The sequence below is a fragment of the Salvia hispanica genome, chromosome 2 (assembly GCF_029641045.1).
Source record: "Salvia hispanica isolate PSC_SH4W2 chromosome 2, Shi_PSC_v1, whole genome shotgun sequence".
Lineage (NCBI taxonomy): Eukaryota > Viridiplantae > Streptophyta > Magnoliopsida > Lamiales > Lamiaceae > Salvia > Salvia hispanica.
In genome coordinates, this window is record NC_142693.1 from 56,771,709 (window position 1) to 56,795,283 (window position 23,575).

At 35.9% G+C, this 23,575-nt stretch overlaps 2 protein-coding genes, 1 long non-coding RNA gene and 1 pseudogene across 3 annotated transcripts; 2 read left to right on the top strand and 2 right to left on the bottom strand.

The window, feature by feature from the left end:
• Positions 1-10,790: 10,790 nt before the first annotated feature.
• LOC125202820 (uncharacterized) lies at positions 10,791-11,627 on the bottom strand. Its single transcript, XM_048101296.2, has one exon. The coding sequence runs from the start codon at positions 11,600-11,602 to the stop codon at positions 10,925-10,927; it is 678 nt and encodes a 225-aa protein (XP_047957253.1). The 5' UTR covers positions 11,603-11,627; the 3' UTR covers positions 10,791-10,924.
• A 4,198-nt stretch (positions 11,628-15,825) lies between these two features.
• LOC148932708 (uncharacterized) lies at positions 15,826-17,035 on the top strand (annotated as a pseudogene).
• A 311-nt stretch (positions 17,036-17,346) lies between these two features.
• Positions 17,347-22,449, top strand: LOC148932709 (uncharacterized). The gene is made up of 4 exons (XR_016135966.1): positions 17,347-17,639; positions 18,846-18,922; positions 19,251-19,337; positions 22,182-22,449. It is a non-coding gene; the product is annotated as an uncharacterized LOC148932709 (long non-coding RNA).
• Positions 20,045-22,225, bottom strand: LOC148932710 (uncharacterized). The gene is made up of 2 exons (XM_089063755.1): positions 20,963-22,225; positions 20,045-20,859 (listed from the first exon to the last, which is right to left on the bottom strand). The coding sequence occupies exons 1-2, from the start codon at positions 22,155-22,157 to the stop codon at positions 20,045-20,047; spliced, it is 2,010 nt and encodes a 669-aa protein (XP_088919881.1). The 5' UTR covers positions 22,158-22,225.
• Positions 22,450-23,575: the final 1,126 nt, after the last annotated feature.

Sequence of the window (23,575 nt, forward strand, 5' to 3'; positions counted from 1 at the left end):
TTACTTAATCCATATTAATCTAATTCTAGCCCATTTCCTTTCAATCTCCCACTTGGACTAGCATTAGATATAATACGCAGTTCCAACTTGGTACCCTTGAGCGGATCAAAATACACTTATAGTGTGACCCTTTAGGCCCTCATTATCGACGACGATCTAATCGAAGTCTGCACAAAACTCCTAGACTGCGTTGGCAGCGTAGCTCGATATATGAAGGACGTTTACGTGAATTCGGTAAACATGCCTTTACATAAAGTTTATAGTAATATCCTTTCATTCACGAACCACCCGATTGAGCCTAAGATTTGCTATGTGTCATCCAAATAGCTCAATCACTTTATCTCATCTTTATTAAATGACCCATTCGATTATATTCAATTACTTTAATCGAATATATCTTTGCATTGGCCAATGACTTAATGGTCAAGTAATATAGAGAATTTGAGTGTTCTCTCGAAATTCTAATCGAGGAATGAATCTCATTCTTGGCTCAACTACCATCTTCATTTATCTTATGATATACCCAACACAGGTCCGTGTCTCAATCCTCCTTTGGGAGCCAAAACGTTGGATAAGATCAAAGTACACCACTCAACAAACAAAATGTGTAATGACGTCAGATCCAAGGACTATTACATACTTCATGCACTAATAAACTATAGACACTTAACAAAACAGTTTAATAGTAGGGTATACCAATACTCTCCAAAGTATACCATGTGTCCATTACGAGTATCAAATATCTCATAGTTGTGAGAACAACTACATTCTCGAAGAATGTGATGCAAACCCCATGCTAACCTATAACATATCATCAATATCCCATTCTTGATGATCATTGGTTAGGGCTATTTTAGAATTATACTATATCATTAATGTCTCACACCATTAACGACAGTCATAATTCCAGGGAACAAATATTTAGAATAAAGACAAACATTTAAACAATTATTCCAATAAGTGCACAAAACCCATAGAAAATAAAACTTTCATTGAATGTGATCAAGTATTATTGTCTCAATACAAAATGTTTCTAAGACATATAAAACCTTAACTCTCACTGATTCAAAGCCATCTACAAACATGCTTAACACCTAAGCTCTCAAAGTGCTTGTTGTGTTTTGCTATACATAATGGTTTGGTGAAAGGATCGGCCAAATTATCATCAGTGGGTACTCTTTCTAATTTTATGTCGCCTCTTTCAATTATTTCTCTAATCAGATGATATCTTCTAGGAACATGCTTGTTTCTGGTCGTAGCTCTGGGTTCTTTTGCTTGTTCAACAGCACCGGTGTTGTCACAGTACAAAGGTATTGCACTGCTGGCACTCGGAACGACACCCAGTTCTTTAACGAACTCTAACAAAGCAACAACTTCTTTGGCAGCTTCAGATGCAGCAATATACTCGGCTTCGGTGGTGGAATCGGCAGTTGTACTTTGTTTGGAACTATTCCAACTCACTGCTCCACCATTAAGGATAAAAACATATCCAGACTGAGAATTATAGTCGTCATGGTCTGTTTGGAAACTAGCATCAGTATACCCAGTAACTGATAACTCTGGTTGTCCACCATAGACTAAGAAATATTCTTTAGTCCTTCTAAGGTACTTAAGAATAGTCTTAACAGTTTTCCAATGTTCCTCACCAGGATTTTGCTGAAATCTGCCTGTCATGCTAAGCGCATAGGTCACATCTGGCCTAGTAGATATCATGGCATACATAATAGATCCTATAGCCGAAGCATATGAGATCTTTTTCATGTTGTTTCTTTCTTTGTCATTAGAAGGACAATCCTTCTTTGACAATACAATGTCATGTCCCATAGGAAGAAAACCTTTCTTAGAATTCTCCATTGAGAAGCGCTTCAGCAACTTGTCTATGTAAGTGGATTGTGATAATCCTAACATCCTATTCGGTCTATCTCGATAGATCTTGATTCCAAGGATGTAGGAAGCATCACCCAGAGATCCTTCATCATAAAGAAACTAGACAACCATTCTTTCACGGATTGCATCATGGAACGATCGCTTCCCATAATCAAGATGTCATCGACATATATGATAAGGTATACGACTTTTCCATTTTCACGTTTACTATAAACACATGGATCCTCTTTGCTTCTGACAAAACCAAACGATTTGATTGTTCTGTCAAAACAAATATTCCAACTCCTAGAAGCTTGCTTAAGTCCATAAATAGACTTCTTCAGCTTGCACACTGTATTCGGCCTTTCTTTCGATACAAAACCTTCAGGCTGTGTCATATAGACATCGCCTTCTAATTCTCCATTGAGAAATGCAGTTTTGACATCCATTCACCTTTACCTCAAAGTTGTAGTATGCAGCTATTGCAAGTAATATCCTAATGGACTTGATCTTAGCCATTGGCAAAAAGGTTTCATCATAGTCAATGCCTTCGCGTTGACTATAACCCTTTGCCACTAACCTAGCCTTGTAGGTTTGTACTTTGCCATCTGCATCTCTCTTCTTTTTGAAGATCCATTTGCAGCCTATAGGGTAAACCCCTTTTGGCAAGTCAACTTGTTCCCAGACCAAGTTGAAGTACATCGAGTCCATTTCAGATATCAAGGCTTCAAGCCACTTCTCTCGATCGGTGTCTGACACCGCCTCGGTATAGGTCTTAGGCTCATCGTCATCTAAATCAACTTCATCATCTTGGTTCTCAACCATTAGATTCAGTCTCTCAGGTGGACGACGAATCCTTCTAGGCCTATTGAGTTGGTTTTCTTCTGGCTCGGGCTGTTCATTCTGAATGTGAGTAGGTTCAGGAATATCACTATGATCTTCTTGAGGTAAAGGTGATGCAACTATTGTATCATCTTGTCTTTGATGCATCTCATTGTCTTGAGGAGGTTCTTCGAGAGTCCCTCTAAGGTCTCATCTAATAGTAATTTCCCTCCCAATAGATCATCAAAAACTCCCATTGAGTTATTGTTCAAACCATTCGAAAATACTTCATCCTCAATATTATCTTGTGGTTCTTGAATTTCTTCAAGATCTACAATGTTGTGACCTTGTTCCTTTAAGACATAATTGTCTTCAAGAAACGTCACATTCCTAGAGATTATCACCTTGTGATCTCTAGGGCAGTAGAATTCATATCCTCTAGTTTGTTTAGGATATCCCACAAAGTAACACTTCTCACTTTTAGATTCCAACTTATCAGTCATTTGTTTCTTAACAAAAGCTGGACAGCCCCAGGTCCGTATATAGTTAAGACAAGGCTTTTTGCCACACCATAACTCATATGGTGTTTTCTCAACTGATTTAAATGGAACTCTATTCAGAATGTAAATAGCAGTCAATAAAGCATGACCCCAGAGAAATAAAGGGAGACTAGCTAAACTCATCATGGATCGAACCATATCTAATAATGTTCGGTTTCTCCTTTCAGATACTCCGTTCATTTGTGGTTTACCAGGAGGTGTCCAGTCTGACTGAATTCCATGTGATTTCAAGTAATCAAGAAATTCTCGGCTCAAGTATTCCCCTCCTCGATCTGATCGAAGAGTTTTGATACTTTTTCCAAGTTGTTTCTCAACTTCACACTTAAACTCTTTAAATTTCTCAAAGGCCTCAGATTTTTGTTTCATAAGATACACATATCCATACCTTATCAAATCATCAGTGAAAGTAATGAAGTACGAATAACCACCTTTTGCATGAGTTGGAAACGGTCCGCACACATCTGTGTGGATCAACTCTAGCACATCATTAGCACGCACCCCTTTCCCAGAAAGTGGCTTATTGGTCATCTTTCCTTTGAGACAGAATTCACAAGCACCATATGATTCAAAATCAAATGAATTTAGATAGTCTAACTTTCTCAATCTCGCTATCCTTTTCTCATTGATATGACCAAGTCTACAATGCCAAAGATAAGTAGCATTATCCGTATTACTTAGCTTAAGTCTTTTATTTTGCACATTGAGAATATTCTGTTTGTATTCAAGCATATATAATCCATTCTCTAAAGAGGCATTTCCATAAAATACTCCATTATTAGAAAATGAGCATCTGATGTTTGCAAAATGGAAGGAGAAACCCTCGATGTCCAACATCGGAATGGATATAATATTCTTTGAGATATAATATTCTTATATAATATTCTTTGAAATAACTGGAACAAAATAACAATTATGTAAATCTAGTCTATGTCCTGAGGGAAGATCTAATCTATAAGTTCTCATGCGTTCGGCAACAACTCTTGCTCCATTTCCAACACGTAGGTCTACTTCCCTAGGCCTCACTTTCCCGCTGTCTATTAGACCTTCCACATTATTACAAATGTGTGAACCACAAGTGGTATCCAATACCCATGATTGTGAGTTATTCATAGACATATTTATCTCAATGACAAACATAGTTGAGCTCCCACTCATTGCACCTTGTGCCTTGAGTTTTGGGCAGTCTCTCTGCCACTCCGTGAAATTTGACCTAATCAATTTGTTTGTTTCCATCATATTCTCATAAGATAAGTTTGACATATTATCTAAACAGAAAATAAAATGAAAAGTAAATTAGAAAAGCATACAGATCACATTCGCATCACTAATCAAACAAGGGTTTATTGTATTGATTAGCTCCCACTAATTTTAACATATATTATGCCCCCCAAACATAAAATACGAATTTATATCAAATATAAATTATAGTGGTCCAAGATCCAAGTCTATATAGTTGTAGCCTCTTCGAGGGCTGATGACTACAATAATATCACTAGGTAGGCCTCCAAGCCAATTGTAACAACAATTTTACAATTCTTGGTTTATTAATCTAATTAATATACGTCCATAAATTATTTTGGTTGTGAGGGCTACACAAAATAATTTAAGCAAGTCAACCCCATCACACGATGCCAACCATGCATCTATGAATGAGCCTAAACCTTGTGGATTTAGAGTAAACGCGAGGGCATAAAACTCGTGGTCGAAAAGGCTAGGAACATCAGACAATTATGATGGACGACGCGTTTGTTTCAAAACAAGACTTATATTTTATGGGGAAAAAGTGTGATACTAGTTATGTGAATATAATATCCAATATTAAATTTCAAACAATTACTGGGCGCCGCCTACCCAGACATAGTATAACACGGACTACAAATACTGGGCGCCGCCTACCCAGACATAGTATAACACGCACTACACATACTGAGCGCCGCCTACCCAGACAATAAAACGGTCTCTAACTACTATAGTTAAAATAAATAAGCATAAATCAAATAGCATGCTTATCACATAGGATATCAAATAATGCTCAATGAATAAAATCAAATTTTATTCTCTAATTAAATGTGGACTTAAACAATTCAGGTATTAATTCTAAAATAAAATAATCACATATTTAATATTAATTCCAAATTAATATTAACAATATATTTATTATTATTAGTATTCAGTAATCGAATTAATGAATTTAAATAATAATCTATATTATAATAATTGTACACGAATAATTCAAAATCAATATAAGATACACAATATTATTATTTCTAAAATAATAACGATGAATCACAATCTATTAATCTAATTAATATATTAACTATCTGATCTATATTAATTCCAAATTAATATAATATGTACAATTACCGTCAGTTCCAAACTAACAAGGTACATATTCATTCAAAATTGAATAAAATTTCACAAACCAATTAAATGAATCAAATAAGTGTAGTGCAGCTACTGCACAATCATAGCACCAGCACAATCATCCTCACGGTGGGCTTAAACCCGCGGCCCGAATCGGGTATAACCCGATCCAGTCCTAAGACCCGTTAGGGTTTGAGGCATTAGCTTTTGCGCTGACTTCCTTTTCTCCTTCTCGTCGGTCACAGCGTCTGCAGAAGCGGCTCTTCTAGGTCCGTTTTCCCGGCAATCAATCGTCATCTCCGAGATGTCGAGCAAAGTATAGCACGGTTGTGTGGGAATGAATGTTTTGGCTGGATTTATGCCGCAACGACACCGAACCACTAGCATCCCCTCCGGTGCCAAGCACCGATCACCTCCGCTATACACAACTTGTTCAATAAGATTCATTCAACATGACAGTGATTTGTTCCCAGAACCAATCTTATCATCAAAATTAATTTCAAAAATGATTGGAAACCAATTTCAGTTTTCGAAATTCAATTGCAAATATGGTTGAAAAATATCATTATCTTTTAGTTGAAATCCAATTTCAATTTTCCAAAACCTCAAAACTTAATTACACTTTACAACTCATATTCGATATTTTATTGAGTTCCAAAATCAAGTTCCAATTATAACACTAATTTTCGAAAGAATTTTGAAATCCAATTTCAGAATTTTGATTTCCAAAATCATCCCCAAATTAATTAGTAAACAAAATAATTATGAATCGAGCCCTGAGCTCTGATACCACTGTTGGAATTCTTGTATTCATCTAATGAGCGCAGCGGAAATTGCATACAAGAATTGCATACAAGAATAACAGATCTAGATTCATAATCATATTGCAAGTTGAGCATGTAAAACACAGGAACTAAATCTTACTTGTTGTGTTGTTTTCTTCTGCGATTGAATCCTGCAAGTTGAATCCACTACTATCGAGGTCCACGTGCAATCCAATCCGATGCAGGAACTATCCTGGTACAATTGCTCCGTAGAAGAATGCTAGGAATTCTCTCTACAAAGCTTTACGTATTTTCTCTCTAATGTTACGTTATTTCACCTATCCCACAATGGAGAATAAATAACCATTATATAGATGAAGAGTCACTAGGGTTTCATGATTGTTGGGCTTATGGACTATTATAATTATAGCCCAACTATAATTACTTAATCCATATTAATCTAATTCTAGCCCATTTCCTTTCATTTACATACTGCAAACAATCCAAAATTTGTCCTAACATTACACATCAATTCCAAAACATATCTAACAAGTGCATACATAGATGTATGATGCATTATTTATTAGCACCAAAAATACCTGCAAATTTACAGAGTATAATTGATATTAGACTCAATCCCTCACAAAGGGTCCCCTGTGCAGATAAACCTATGTGTTGTACTCGTTCCTTTTACCACGTAAAACTAACTATCTCTCCATTAATCTAGTTAAACAGATATAGTTCTAAAGTTAGCCTGACAAAAGAACAATAAAAGCACAAGAACAAGCAAAACAATCACAAGAGCTATGAAAAGTACATGTTTATAATAGTCTTCACCAAAAAAAAAACTACAAAGGATGTTTAACTACTCATAGACAAGTAGTAAAAACAATAAAATTACGAGACATGAAAGAAATTGATAAAACTTAACTACAAAGAAATTGTTGGTTTTGTTGATCATGAAGGCTGTGAAAGATGATGATTATGGTGATGATGTAGATAAAGGAAAATCAATGGGAGGGGCAGTTATCCCCGGAATACATTGATGTTTTAGTGTGTTGGGATTGAATCTTTTGCTTCTAGGGTTATTGATTAAGACTAGTACTTGTTCATTCTAAGGAACACCAATGTGGTTCACTTGAACAAGTGTGATTGATTATTTTTGCAAAAGATGTAGAATTTTGTGGTTTTCTTCTTATGTACTAGTAATTGTTTAGTGATGCTTTATCAACTATGATATGCTAAGATAATGATATTGAATCACTTTGAGACCTCATAAATGGATGCTAAAAGCTACTCCAGTATTTACAAGTTAGATTTAGGACCTTAAAAATGAAAAGGCTTGTGAGATGAAGCAACTACACAGATTTGCTAAATGTAGTAGCTTTCCCAGTCCTGATCACCTACTTGACTGCATTCATAAGTCCAAATAAGTAACTGAAAACATAATAGAGCTGTCGGAGATAAGTTAACGAGGCACTTTCAAGCTCTAGAATTCCTCGATGTCTTCATCTTTGCCAGTTTCTTTCAAACCCTCATTGAGTCTACATCCATTTTGACAGTTTTTGTTTAGTCTATTGAATGATAGTAGTACTATATTTTTATAACTCCTACTGTAGTTAGTTTTCGTTTTTGCCAAATTCGTTGTGGCTCTTCTGTCCAATTAACACTGCATTTGATCTCCCTTTCATCTGCATCTATTTTGACAGGTTGTTTGAGTTTATTGAATGTTATAGTGTTTGTAGCTCACTAGATTTCATAAATTAGACTTTCTGAACTTAGTTTTTACTTGTTGTTTTATCTTTGCAAGTTTATTTGATGATGATATGCAGTATTTCTAGCTTATTATTAAATTTCAAGAATTGGACTTTCTAATTTGTTGATTTCTCCTAGTATTGTTAGTAATGACTTTTTGTACTACTGTATGATTAGAAGCTTAATATATCTGTAACACTGCAGAGCTGAATTTGCTACTCTACACCTCTGTGTTGTTGATCATCTCAGGTACTCGTCTCTGATAAACTTGCATTAGACAAAGGCATCAATCGAGCTTAGAAAACATGTAATTTGACACACGAAAGGTGGAAAATGGGACATTATTTATGAAATGAGTATTGAAATTATGAGATATGAATGTAAACTAATCCAATGTTTTTGTCACGTAATGTGCAGCATCAAGTGGAATGAAAGGAGCAACTTCTAGCCGGATGGCTTCTTTGGTTTCTACATATATCAAAACAAGATCACTACATTGTATCGTAATAATCAAGTGTATAAATTACAGTAAAACAAATGGTATAACATGGTTATTACATTGTAATATAGTCGAATGTATTGACTACTTGTCGTTTTCTTATTTAGCTTATGAATACTGAATTTTCGATTTCTAGTAGCCACCACATAATCATGCTTTAGCAGTTTTGATGTGAATCCGCTACGTGCCAAACAATTAGAAGAAACGAAGGCATCCAATGAACCACATCGGAGCTGGGGTCCGTTTCAAACATCAATATACCTATCAAGATGGTGTCCAAATGCTGATCCAAGACCACCATCGTCTTCATCGTCGAAATACCTTCGCGTGGGTACCTCACACGCCCCAAACGGAGTTCGGATGAGAGACATATGATCGTTTTAAGAAAGTCGCGCAATGCAGAAAGAAACACGCGGGCGGGTGTTTTGCCAACACGAAAACACCCAGTCGGGCGTTTTTGCCGAGAGATCAATTTTTGTCCAGAAACTTCACGCGGGCGGAGGAAATGAGCCGTGGGAATCACCTGGTCGGGTGTTTTGTCCGGAATGTGACTTTTTGACCAAGACTTGTTTTGTTTTGCTTCTTTTTAACTCCTAATATAAATACTTTTGCTGGGGTTCATTTCAAGCAACTTTTGAATATTTGTACGAGACAACTTCTCCATATTTGAGAGTTCACCTTCTTCATCTTTTGAAGACTTATCAAATTCCTTCGGGTTGCATTCGATCTTTTGCTAGGCTAAGGTTGATTGTAAAGGTATGCTTGCTAGTTCTTGTGTTGCTAGTTTGTGGAGTCATTTGGTGTTTGTATGTGAAAGTGCCTTTGGGATTTCTTTATTGTTCTTCACCTAACTCATAACATTAATCCTTCCTCTATCCTTTTATCCATTTTTCTTGTTCCATTTCTTGGTTTATCTTATTTATTTGTTGGGTTTATTTACAAGAATAAGTCCGAGGCAATTCATGAGTCTTCAATTTATAAGATTCACATTAAGTTTAGTGCAATGCAGATTTGTATATCGTGTATATATCGAGTACTGATGCACCTTGATAAGGGTATCTCCCTTATCACGATACCTTTATCGCGAAGCCGGAGACGATAAAAGAAATAAAAGAGAAGTCATGGAGGCGGAATCCGACAACTCAAGCTTAAACAAAGTGCGTAAAATAAAATAAAAATAATAAGAGACGTAAATTCATATATTTATTCATTCGTTCAATGATAATTGATACGTTAGATCAAAACTAACTACTCCCTCCGTCCCGCTTAAGATGAAACGTTTTCCTTTTTAGTTTGTCCCAACCAAGATGATACATTTCCTTTTTCAGAAACTTTCTCTCTCTAATTAATACACTCAACCACTTTTTCCTACCCCTATTAAAATATTCACCTTTCTTTCTCTCTCTATTTTAATACTTCCACCCACCTTTTCTCTCTCCAATTAAATACATTAACCAATTACTCCTAAAACTCTGTGTCGGCTAAGGAATGTGTCATCTTAGCCGAGACGGAGGAAGTAATTAGTATAGATATGAGGAAATATATGCACGTATCACACCTCTACTTTTTGTTTGATTACTCAATTTAATTGCATTGAATGATTCGAATCTTTCATGCACTCGGTGCGCTTTAAATTAGAGCATTATTTCGTCTTCCTATTTTTGTTGAAAGGTGCGACATTTATTGTTAGCTTTTGTATCTTTTTCCTATGCATGCCCATTTGTATACAGTAATATTCAAATCTCAAACTCAGCATGTACTAATATACAATAAAGAATATTCTTTTCAATTTGAATTTAGCGTAAATGGTGGGAGTAAAATCACCCTTTATACTATGCTCTTAGACAAAATGTGCAAGTTTACCAAAATCCAAGCCATCTCTTTAAGATGATGATAAACAGTAATGATTAAGTTGGTCCAATCCAATCAATTAATCCAGTCGATCGACGAACATATTGAAATCGAGCAAACTACAACTAGATGACTTATTCATTAAAAGATATCGGAGCTATCTCTATAACTATAAGGTATGTTAAACGATAGTATTATCTAAATTGGTCCATGTTGGATTATAGAAACCGTATAATATGATTAGGGAAAAAAATCATGTGATTAGTATGTAATTGATAGCCCTCTTTAATAGAGAAGCTCCTTACCATGTGTAAATTAGGGCAATCCCAATCATGTCTACTACACCATCCCTCTCAATCATCCAATTCAACAGTCCAATCAAAAACAAAAACTGAAATTGAGCAAATTAGTAGAACCATAATTCATACTAATAAAAAAAAAAACTAAACAGCATTCTCCAAAGCAACAGAGTAGTCCAAGTGTTGAGGCGCAGAAGTAGTGAAGACAGTAGTGATGTCAGCAGCCACATCCAGAAAATAAAGCATGAAAACCAGAGCAAGAGACGAGACAAACATAGGAATGGGCCCAAAGATCCACAAAAACAGGGGAAACGAAACGTAGAAGGAATGCAGCCCCACCGACCAGAAATAGCTCCCCCTGTTGACCGTCCGGCACACATACTCCGCCGTCTTGAAATCCCCCGTCGCCGTCGGCACGTTGATCAGCATGCTCGCGTGGCTGTAGTATCTTATCGACTGCACGTTCAGCATGAACGCCAACAGGAAGCACACCAGTATCGATAAAAACTTCACAGAAAACTCATCTCCGCTGCCGTTTCTGTTTGACATGAGGACGGCGATGATGGAGCTGAGCATGATGGCGGTGGACGCCAGCACGGTGGACGCCATGATGTTGTTGCGCAGCGTCTGCACGGCTAGGATGCCGTTCTTCGCCGTGTCGGCCATCATGGCGCCCACCCACGCCCGCCGGCTCGCGGCGTTGATGCCGATTACGGTTGTGGATGGGCGGCGGAGGACCTGCCGGAGGAGCCAGAGGTGGTAGGATAGCATTATTAACAGACCCAGCGGGACGAGTATGTAATCAAGAATCTGCTTATCCATGTGTGGGAAAAAAAATTAAGAAGATGAAATGTTTGATTTTGATTCAATTAAACACAGGATTGGAGATGAAAAGTTTAATGCTGCTTCTTCTCCTTCCTTTGTGTAATTATATACTCAACTCGCCCTCGCTTTAAATACACTTCTACTGCTATTTAGGAATTTGGAGTAATACTTGGTTATTGATTTTTCTTTTTACAAAATTTTAGAAAAGGAAATAAAGCAGATGAGATGATAGAGTAGGAAAGATAAATATCGGGATGCAAATCATATCTCATATTGGAGAATTGCAAGAAATATATCATATATGGACTACCCAATTTCAATAGATGATCTCCAAGAGGAAAAAGTATATTGAAAATGTATATCTTTTATTTATTTTTTAAAAAGAAAATATATTCTTCCAAAAAGCAATTAATTTTAAAGGAAAAAGATATATAAATAGGAATTAATTTCACAATAATCCATTTGAATATTAATTTGAGAGTTTTATTTATGTGTGAATATTTTATTTTTAATGATTCTCGTATTTTAATTAAATTGATAAAATAGTTTAATTATATTTTATAATAAATAAATTAAAATAGAAAATAAAATGAAATTGAAACAGTGTGATCCACAAATAGTGAACACAAGAGCTGTAGGTAGGCGATGTCTCTTAAATAAAAGACGGAACAAAAAGTGGTGTGGAACCCATGAAAAGTGAAATGAAGAGATAAATAAGAGACAGATAAGAGACAAGAGATAATGTTATTGTTGTTAAATTATACTAATGTATTGTGGAGTTCGGGTGTGCACCAATGAACCCTAATAACAAAATATAGTAAAGTAGTAGTAAGAAAGATTAATTATTTTGATTATATTTAAAAGTAAAAATCAATAATTTATAATGTGATAACTAAGAAAGGGAAATCAAATCACATCCGCATGCAATGTCATAAATAGAGTATTTATGTAGGCATACGTGTGTATGTGAGAGAGAGATTTTTGGTACCAGCCCACTCTAATTTTGAAACACAAAATATTCCCTGGGTGCTAATATGTTAAAATAAAAAGTATTGTGTCGTAAATTTGACAATTATATAAAGTAAAGAGGAAATGTCTGTTCTAAACATAACCAAAATATGAATTTGGTTTAAAATATTTTTTTTAAAAAAATAGATCCATAATAAAGGAAATCTAAAGAAAATCTTTGTCGGAGTGGTCCTTTTTTTACGGTTCCATAAAAAACTAACAGTCATGTCACTGTGCAATTAGTGTTAATCGTTAGTTTTTTGACGGAATCGTAAAAAAAATGACTACTTCGACGACGTTTACATTTCTTATGGACTCGTTTTTAAAAAAGTGAATGTTTTAATTATTTAGGAGTAAAAGTAACATTTACGCTTATATAAACAAAATTAATGTATGACTTAATTGCTTAGTAGCTTTGTAGTCATTTTTACCTTTCTCTACACCTTTGGGCTTACGTAAGCTGGGAAAACAATATGCCATGTTATTAAGTTATACTACTGTCTTGTCAATTTATCATAGTGATTTAGTAAAGAATAAATTAACCTTAAGAGCAGTAGTAGTATTGAAATAGGTAGAAAATGCAGATATGAAAGCAGATTTGACTTTTGAGCATTGAATAGAATTAATTTATACTCCTACAGTCCTACATAAAAACCAATATCATTTTATAGTAAATCCCATATTGCGGTTGGGCAGCTTTATTCAACAATTTAAGGTTTGTTTTATTAAAAAATACTCCCTCCGTCTCATAAAGATAGCCCTCTTTGACCCGGCACGGATTTTAAAAAATGTAATTATAAGTGAGTTGAAAAAGTTGATGGGACGTGAGTCCTATTTTTAAAGTATTAGTTTTATAATAAAATGTGAGTAGGAATGAATTAGTGGAATATGAGGTCCACTACCAAAAATGGTAAAAATGAAATGGGATAAACTTTGTGGGACGGACAGAAATAAAAAAATAGGACAATCTTTATGGGACGAACGGAGTAACAAATGTTTAACATAAGTTGAAAACACAAAGTCAAATATAAGTTGACAATTTCTTTTTGGAATTGAAAACAACCGTATGCACTTATGAATTCATTTAAGCACAACAGACAAAAGGTTAATCTAATTTCCAAATAGTAGTAAGTGTTTATTTTGTCGATTATCGTGTTAATGAGGCTCTCTTGGTAATAATCTCTCTCACACACACAATGTTTAAAGCAATGTTTTAAAATCGGATCGCCCGGTGAACCGGTGAGGCTACTGGTTCACGGTTTAATCGGTCCGATCGGTTCAATCACTGGTTGAACCGTTTTACCTTGCAAATATAAAATTAAATATACTCTTACAAAATATATTAAATTTAGTGGGTAATATATTACAATTAATATTAACATATAACAAAAATATATATTAAACACTTTAAGAAAATTAAATATTAAGAGTATTTAAAGTAAGTGAATGGTAAAATTTAAATATTTATTAAATATATAAATTTTTAATTAATGTAGCAAAAAGAGTACATATTTTACATATAATAAATAGATAAAATTCATATTATCTCAAAACATTTATGTGGTGAAATAATATTATAGGTAATATATAAAACTAAACATCAATTTTTAGTTAATTTGGATAAATATATACTATAATAGTATTATTAGTTAATACATAAAATTAAACTTGAATTAATAGTAAGTTTGGAGTAATATTTAGTAAATATGGAGTAATAAACTATATTAATAATATATATATTACATCAATAAAAAATAAAATTTAGTGACTTATAATTAAAATTAAACATATGAAAACTAAAAATTATTTTAAAGTATAAAACTAAACACAAATTATTAATTTGTGTGGAAAAAAAATTATAGAGTTAATATATAAAAATAATTAATGTTCACAATATTTCATTCAAGACCATGTGGTGGGGTGGTAGAGGTGTTGGTTTCTTACCTAGAGGTCTAGGGTTCAATCCTCTCTAGTCTCATATTTTAAACAAGCTTTTAAACATAAAAATCGGTTCCCGATTTCCGGTTCAACCGGTCCGACCGGCCGGTTCTGGCGGTTCAAGGCGGATTAATAAACTAACGGTTTTAGGGGCCAAACCGGACCGGACCAGCTGCCGGTCGAACCGGCCGGTCCGGTTGGATTGGTGGCCGGGCAACGAACTCGCCGTGACCAACGAGTACGTTTGGGGCCGACTCGGAGTGGTGTTCGGGCAAAGAATCCGCCGTGACTCGGAATGGTGGTCGTTACCAACAAGGACGTTGGCCCTTAAAGGAGGGCCGAATGTTATGTCGAATGTTATGGACTCAATTCTCACATCAGTTGTGAGAATAAGTGATGTGAGGTATATAGACTAAATGAAGTCTCTCCTAACATGCTAGTCTTTTGGGTTTGAGTTTTTCTCTTGTTTGGTTAGTATCATAGTATATTCGCCTGATTGATCATTTGATTCTTTGGGCAGTGTCTAATTAACTCTTAACCACACTAATTTCTTGAGAATACGATTCAAACTCTTATAAAGTATTGGTAGAATATGTATTTGATACCTTTGGCTTCAAGACTAACTATTCATGGTAAAGAAGATTAATAATGGTTTCTTAATTTGATAGACGAATCAGACATATTTGATAGACGAAAAGAGACTTACCGGCTATATTTGTGGCGCCAACTTTTATGTACCATTATTTTTCTTATAAATTGGATCTAAACGTACATTTTTATACTCAATTACTATATCATACTAGTAATTAACTTGGTTGCAAATTCGGAAATTGCCAAAATTTTCTTACGCATTCATATATTACTCCTACTTATTTTAATTCTTGGACTCTTCTTATTTACGTTAATGACAAATATGATCATGGTCCAGTTTCTTCTATTACGTGGCTGTTCGGTTTATGAAACAAAATTATCTTGAGATGAAGTTTAAGATACACTAAAATAGACCTTGGCTAGAATTAAATTAGTCTTATGCATGGTAGTAGAGTAGGGTGGAGAGGAGAATAATGAGGAGAGCGAGATGGACAAATTAGTAGGTAGGGGGTGGGGTGAGATGGTTAGTCATGAGATTAGGGGAAAATGAGTCCATTCAAATAGGCTGAAACAGGCTCAAATCTACAATTGTTAGCTAAGATTTGGTTAAAAAGTGTGAATGGAAAAGATAAAAGTTATCTTGAGAACCGAACGGACACTATATGAATTCCTTATTCTTAAAGATGGTAATCGAGAGAGGTAGATGAAGATTTGATAGCCATTTTGGAGTAGAGAATGTTTCTTGTATGTTTTTCACTATTGTTGTTGTGTATTACATTTGCTCATCACCCTAATATTTATAGGGATTTTTGAGACTCTTCAAGTACATCAATAAATGAAGATTGGAACTCTACACAACATAGGAACTCTCTACTACTTAGAAACTCTCCTACAATAAATGAATAACGGCTAATTTAAGTCTTGTCTTTCCAACACTCCCCCTCAAGTTGAGCGACTGTATCTCCGATACTCAACTTGCCAAGAAATTCTTTGAAACTTTAGGACTCAGCGCCTTGGTAAGTATGTCTGCAAGTTGTTCCTCAGATCGGACAAATGGAAATTCTATAATGTCGCTTTCGAGTTTCTCTTTAATGAAGTGACGATCAACTTCGACATGTTTAGTTCTGTCATGTTGTACAGGGTTTTCTGATATACTGATCGCTGCTTTATTGTCACAAAACAGTTGACTTTTCCGAGTAGGAGGAAAGCCAATCTCTGTTAGCAATCTCCTGAGCCAAAGTATCTCCATTAGGCCACTTCTGATCCCTCGAAATTCAGCTTCCGCACTTGAAAGGGCTACGACTTTCTGTTTTTTGCTCCTCCATGTAACTAAGTTACCTCCAACAAAGATAAAATATCCTCCAGTGGATTTTCTGTCAACTGGATTGCTTGCCCAATCAGCATCGGTAAAACCATCAATTTCCAAGTCCTCCTTTTTTTCTAAGAAAACTCCATAGCCGACTGTTCCCTTTAAATACCTCACAATCCTCATGGCTGCATCCATATGGTCTTCTTGAGGTTGATGCATGAATTGACTGACAACTCCAACTGCATATGTGATGTCGGGCCTAGTGTGAGAAAGATAGATGAGCTTCCCAACTAATCGTTGGTATTTCTCGCGGTCAGTATGTTTAGCTCCATCCACAATCTTCAACCCGTGGTTTGGTACCATTGGAGTTTCAGCGGGCTTGCAGTCTAACAAGCCTGTTTTGTAATACCCCACATCTTTTTAATTTATAAAAAGAAGCTATTATATGTTTTGGGTATATTCAAAAGTATTTTTTGGGATTATTTTAACTGTCAATTGATTTTTGGTATAAACGTTTTGAACTAATGAGTTTGATTTTCCAAATGTTTTACAGGTTGTCCTACTTGATCGAAGATGCGCCTTAGCAAAATAAATAAGGTTTAAGTGTTCGTGTTTGATTTATTGGGTGAAATTAGTGGTTTTAGAGACTTGAAATTTTGAAATTAGAATATAGAGAATTTGGTTAATATCATTCATATTTCATCTTGTGCTCTTTTTGTGTGTTAGTTTTGCACTTAATAGAGTGACTGAGATTTTAAAATTTCTACATGTTTGAACAATAAAATTAATTGTGTTGATTTTTATGTCCATTTGATAGTTACAATAAGAAAAAGAAAATAGAAAAAGGAATTGATAAAAATAAAAATCTACACTAATCTAGAACACTCTACACGACACACCATAATTTAAGAACACACACACTACACCCTAATACACACTAGACATCAAACACACCGAACATCATTTTACCCACGGCTAAACACTTGCACCCATCACTCTCCTCCGGCTTGATGGAATTGCAGCCACCGGAAATCACCGGCTGCCACCCGCCGGTATTGCCGTGGCCGCCGGCAATCGGCCCTCCCCTCCTTGCTCGCAGCCTCTCCCTCTCCATCTTCTCTAACCTCCATTAAGGGATTTCAAGGTTGAAGCTTTGTTTCCCCAAACTCAAGTTTCTTGCGAATTAAGGTAGAAATTGAATTCCTCTTTGGATTATCTCACTTCCTAAGTTGATGTTTGTGGTTTTGATTTCAAGCTTTGTGCTTTTTAGTTGTCAATGTCTAAAAGTGAGAATTTTTATGTTTTGTCTAGAATTGGGGATTTTAGTTATGTTGATTGTTTTAGTTTCTTTTACTTGGTAGTTGGGGATGAAGTTGTATGAGGTGATGGTTTGAATCAATTTTCATTTAGTTAGTAGGATTATTGAAACCCTAGATGCAAAGGGATGCTTGATTTTGATTTGTGTTGATGCTTTTGAAACTATACTTTTATTTTAGAATCAAGAAAATTAACTTTGGAGCAATGTCTTTGATAGCCAATGAGTACACTGTTTAAACAGTGGGTTTCGGGGTTTATTTGACAGACCAAATGAATTCATTTTCGGCTCATATTTTACCAGAAGTTATCCTTAGATGTCTTCTGCATTGTCACCAAAATTCAGCTTAAACCAAGTTCAAATCGATTTATTATGATTTTTCTAAAAGGACTGCCCTGTTTCTGGCAGGTTCTTGAAAAGTAATCATATATCCTAAACGAAAAGGAATTTCAAGCTCAAAATTAATCCTCATAAACCTGACTTTCATATGTTTCTTTTGCTTTTGGTTTCGTTGGTTTTCGACTTATGAGTCGAGCGGAATGATTTTCCAAAGTTAGTGCTTTCTGCTGTGAATAGTAGTAGTGAAAGTGCTCTTGTTGATTTTATTTGAGTAACTCTTGTTGATTTTATTTGAGTAACCTATTGGTGTGAGATGATTATGAACTTGAGATATGCTTTAAATAATGATGTAGGGAGGATGTGTGATTTTTCTTGGAATTGTCTAATACCGTTTTGTATTGTTTTGTGAATTATTTCAGTTGATCGTATGAGTAGTTTGACAGCTTTTATACTTGATGGTTTGTTTGGATTTATTGTTGTAGTTGATTAAAATGGAGTGTGTTGTGAGTTGAATGAAATTGTATAGGTGTTAAAGCTTATGTTAATATTATGTTGGATAAAAGAATTGCTTAAAAGTGGATTATGATTCTTTGTTTGTTTATTTGGAAGTTATTTTGCTATGCTTGTTTGGTTATGTGTTTTAAAATAGAAGATTAAGTTGTTCCAAGTTTAAAATGAGTTTAATTTGTCAAGTTTAAGTTTGAGAGTTTAAAGACTAAGTTAAAATGCTTAAGTGCTAGGGGTGGCGCATCCAAGGCTCGAGGATGGACAACCTAAACCAAGCTTGAGGAGGTTATTTTGAATTTCAGCTTTCGAGGTGGGGTTTACTTTATCTGTAAGCAAAGTGGTTACATGATTATAATCATTGTTGTGTCGTGCGTCATTCGTATGAGCTTATGGGCCCACGAGGGGTCAGATCCACGAGGGATCATATGGGTCGCTGACAGCCCACCAATAGCCCACGAGGGGCAGGCCCACGAGGGGTCAGGTCCACGAGGGACCGAGACTAGTCTCATATAGATGTCAGCAAAGTTGAGATGGTCCATTATGTTATGATTCATTACACAATTGGTTATAACTGCTTGCAGCGTATTCCCCACTGAGTGTGCTTGCATACTCACACCCCGTTATTTAATGTTTTTCAGGTTAAGGAGTCGGTGATGGGGCAGCAGTCAACGTGGTCCACGGTCTCCCAGCCGCTATGTTTGACTAGTAGACCTTTTGGTATTTGGGTAAAAGTGAATTGGTTGGAGAGTAAACTTGATAACTTTTATGCTATTATATTTTGAATGATGTAGGTTTCAATCCGATTAAGCAGGATATTTTATTTTGGTTGCTGGATGAAGTATCTATATTTTTTAACATAGTGATACATTTTGGCATAGATACCTACACACACATATTTCTGATGTTGGGAAAAATATTCTTATTAGTGTTCTTCAAATTGTTTTTTTTTTTTATAAAAAAAAATAATGTCTATGATGTTTTTCTTTTAAGTTTATAAAATCGTTTCCGTTTTTCTTATTTCCATTTAAATATCTGAATTTTCAAAATAGAAGAAATTCGTATTTTAGTAAATTGGTAGCGTCACCCGTTTTTAAAGAGTTGGGGGTGTTACATGTTTCGGCTAGCAAATCAAGAACATACTTTTTCTGCCTCAGGAATATTCCGTGCCCGGATCTTAGCACTTCAATTCCTAGAATGTATTTCAAAGCTCCCAAATCCTTCATCTCAAATTCTTTGAAGAGACTCTCCTTTAGATTTTGGATTTCTTCATTATCATCTCCTGTTATGATCATGTCGTCCACATAGATAATCAAACATGTTATTTTTCCGTTTCTCTTCTTTAGAAAGAGTGTGTGATCTGAATGACTCTGTTTGAAGTCGTGCTTGAACATTGCTTGGCAAAATCTTCCAAACCATACTCTGGAGGACTGCTTTAACCCATATAGAGTTTTTCTAAGTCTGCATACTTGCCTTTTTCCGAATTCCTCATAACACCCTGGGGAACCTCCATGTAGACTTCCTTATCTTCCTCAAGCTCTCCGTGAAGAAAGGCATTTGTAACATCAAACTGGTATAATGGCCATTCCTTACATGCTACAGCAGAGAGAAGGGCTCTTACAATGTTCAGTTTGGCGATATGAGAGAATGTTTCTTCATAGTCTACTCCATATACTTGAGTATATCCCTTAGCTACCAATCTTGCTTTGTATCTCTCGATTGAACCATCTGCACGCCTTTTTATGGTGAAGATCCATCGACAACCTACAGGTTTCTTTCCTAAAGGTAGAGTACATTTCTCCCATGTTCCATTTTTGATCAAGGCATCAATCTCCTTCTTCATAGCTTCTCTCCAATGCTTATGTTTCATCGCCATCTCGAAGGATTGAGGAATTTCCTCTTCTTCATAAAGTGCGGCTTCAAATGCCCTAGCCATTTCTGTGAGGTAACCCTGTGTTAGATTTGAAATTGAGTATCGAGATTTCGGCCCTTTCCAATCTGGCGAATATCTCCGGGGAGGAATACCCCTCGTGCTTCTGTGAGGTAATCCATACTGTCTTGTATGTTGTTCCATGGGTGGCTCATCAGTACTACTCCTGTCACTGTTAGGGGTTTCATGTGAAGTACCAATATTAAGATCAGAAGAATTTACCTCAGGAGTCAAAGACGGGTCAGATAGTTGGGCGGTGTTACTTTCTTGGGAATTGGACTGCTCGATGGTACTGCTGACTCCTTCCGTTGGACTAAATTCTATGACAGGATTTTGGACTGACAGATTCATTTGGTTGTTCTCTCCCTCCCCCTGAATAGTTTCTCCCCAAAGAGATGGCGATGTTAATCGGGTTTGTGATGCCGTTGCCGCCTGTATCGACACCGCCGCCGTTTGGGAATTGTGGCGGCGGTGTGATGGAGTTGCCGCCGCCGCCTGTGGAGTTGCCGACCCCGCTCACCGTTCCTTCGGTGTAGGTGGCTCTGTCGCCTCCTACCACAATTACCGCTGCTGCCCTTCCATTTCCGCCACTGGCGCCGCCTCCTCCGCCGCCACGTTTGCCATTTTGTCGAGCTTTCTTCATTTCTAGCCACCATTTGGGATATCCGTGGAGGTGGAAGCACGTTTCATGTGTGTGTTTCTTTCCTCCACAGTGTGAGCAAACAAGCTTGCTCTCTTCATCCTGTCTCCGACTTGGTGGGAATTTTGTTGGTGGTGAGAATGGTCGGCTCCGATCGAAGGCGCCAAGTCCAGTGGCGATTCCGGCAGGCTCGGGTTCTGGTTTGAGCACCTTCTCATTAACTGCCTCTCTTCTTACCATTCCGTAAGCTTTGCGAACACTTGGTAAAGGATCTTGGTTGAGTATTTCTCTTCTGATTTTGTCGTATTTTTCATCTAGGGCCCATATGAATTGATAAAGTCTGTGTCTTTGAGTTACCTTGTTATACTTGTCAATGCTCTTTGGACTATCCATAGGATTTGGATCCCTGGTATCAATAGACAGCCACAAATCTTGAAATTTGTTCCAGAGGGCTTCCAGGCTCATTTCTCCTTGCTTCATTGCCATTGCTTGTCTGTGCAGGTCATGCACTTGAAATGGATCTGCTCCACTTCCATATGTTATTGCCAGGCCTTCCCATAGGTCTTTGGCAGTTTTGTATTGCGATACTTCATTCACCAAGCTTGTTTCCAGATTGCTGATGATCCAATTAAAACAACAGTGATCCCGTTGCTGCCATTTTGAGTAGCCGGGGTCGTCGGACGGAGGAGGATTTGAAACTCCAGAATTGTGAGAAGTCAGTCCTCTTCCGCCTATGGCTCTCTCCATCAGATTGGCCCAGAGGGAATAATTATCCCCATTGAGTTTGGTTTCCACCTTTATATCCCCCAAAAATTCTACTTGGGTTGACTCTTGCTTTGTGGAGTTTTCTGATTTGTTTCCTGATCTGCTTCCTGATTTGTTTTCCATGAATTTCAGAAATTCGGCAAATTGTGTTGCCAGATCTGCCATGGACTCCATTTGGGCTGGTTTTGATTCTTCACCGTCAGAATCTGACATGGTTTGTTTCTGTTGGTTTTGCAGATTTACAAAAGGTTGGGAAAGGTATATCTGGGACTATGATGACATTTTTCTGAGTTCCACAAATGGAAATCCTGCTCTAATACCATCTTTAAGATGGTAATCGAGAGAGGTAGATGAAGATTTGATAGCCATTTTGGAGTAGAGAATATTTCTTGTATGTTTTTCACTATTGTTGTTGTGTATTAAATTTGCTCATCACCCTAATATTTATAGGGATTTTTGAGACTCTTCAAGTACATCAATAAATGAAGATTGGAACTCTACACAACATAGGAACTCTCTACTACTTAGAAACTCTCCTACAATAAATGAATAACGGCTAGTTTAAATCTTGTCTTTCCAACACTTATGCATACATGCATGGACTATCTCACTTTCTGTACCTACTATGTAAGAAAAGTGTTGAGACTTTTTATCTGTTGGATTAGAGGCTTAATCCTCGCCGATGTTGAAGATCTTTTGTCAACTTACTTTTCAATTGGGAACTACTCATGTCCGAAAATGGTACAAAGCCGATTTCCGTTTAAAGTGAGCTAAAAATTAGCCCATGGAAAATAGACTTCACCAAATTTTAAGTCCCTGCAAAAATAATGATTTCAAGGATATGGATAAGAAAAAATTGCATATAAAGTGTATTTGATGACCAGAGACGGAGCCAAAAAATCTCTATAAGTAGGACAAAATTCTTATACAAAGAGATTTTAAGGTTTTGAGAAGGGGCATTTATAAAGGTATTTAAAAAAAATTAAAAATATTGATCAAAATAGCACAAGTAAATATTTTTGAGGTGGGCATTTGCCCCTTGTAGAGTGTAAATAGATCCGTCCCTGTTGATGACCAAAAGACGTTTATTTGACAAATAATCTTCATGATTTAAATGGTTATTATTATTTTTAATTAATTAAAAATGTGAAATTATTAAAATATTTATAAGAAAAGTGTAAATGAGAGAAAAGTCTTTCATGTGACATACTAGTAAAAAGGGAATGTTTTCCGGTGTGGGTGTATATTTCAATTAATCAAATAAGAAAATTATTACAATTATAAAGAAATTTTGCATGTATTATAATAACGACATCATAAAATAATAGCGAGATATAAAAAAAACTCATAAAACCTTCATTTTACTTTATATATGTAATTTTTTCTTTATCCATATTCCTAAAATATGATTTTTTCTCTTCATAGACTTAAAATGTACAACCTACATTTACAAGAAATTTATTATGAAGTTCCCTCCTCCATTTAAATGTTGTATTTTGATTAGTTTTCAACATTTACCCCCATTTATTATAGTTTGGTGTCTTTTTATGAAACTAAAATCATATTACTACTAAATGTTCTTTCTCGATGGTTGCATACAAAATTATATACTTATATCGGAACAAACAAAA

Coding starts and splice junctions, on each gene's coding strand:
- LOC125202820 (XM_048101296.2), bottom strand. CDS start 11,602: ATGGATAAGCAGATTCTTGATTACATACTCGTCCCGCTGGGTCTGTTA.
- LOC148932710 (XM_089063755.1), bottom strand. CDS start 22,157: ATGTCAGATTCTGACGGTGAAGAATCAAAACCAGCCCAAATGGAGTCC. Junction 20,860..20,962: donor TGTCGATACAGGCGGCAACG/GCATCACAAACC, acceptor ATCCTGTCATAG/AATTTAGTCCAACGGAAGGA.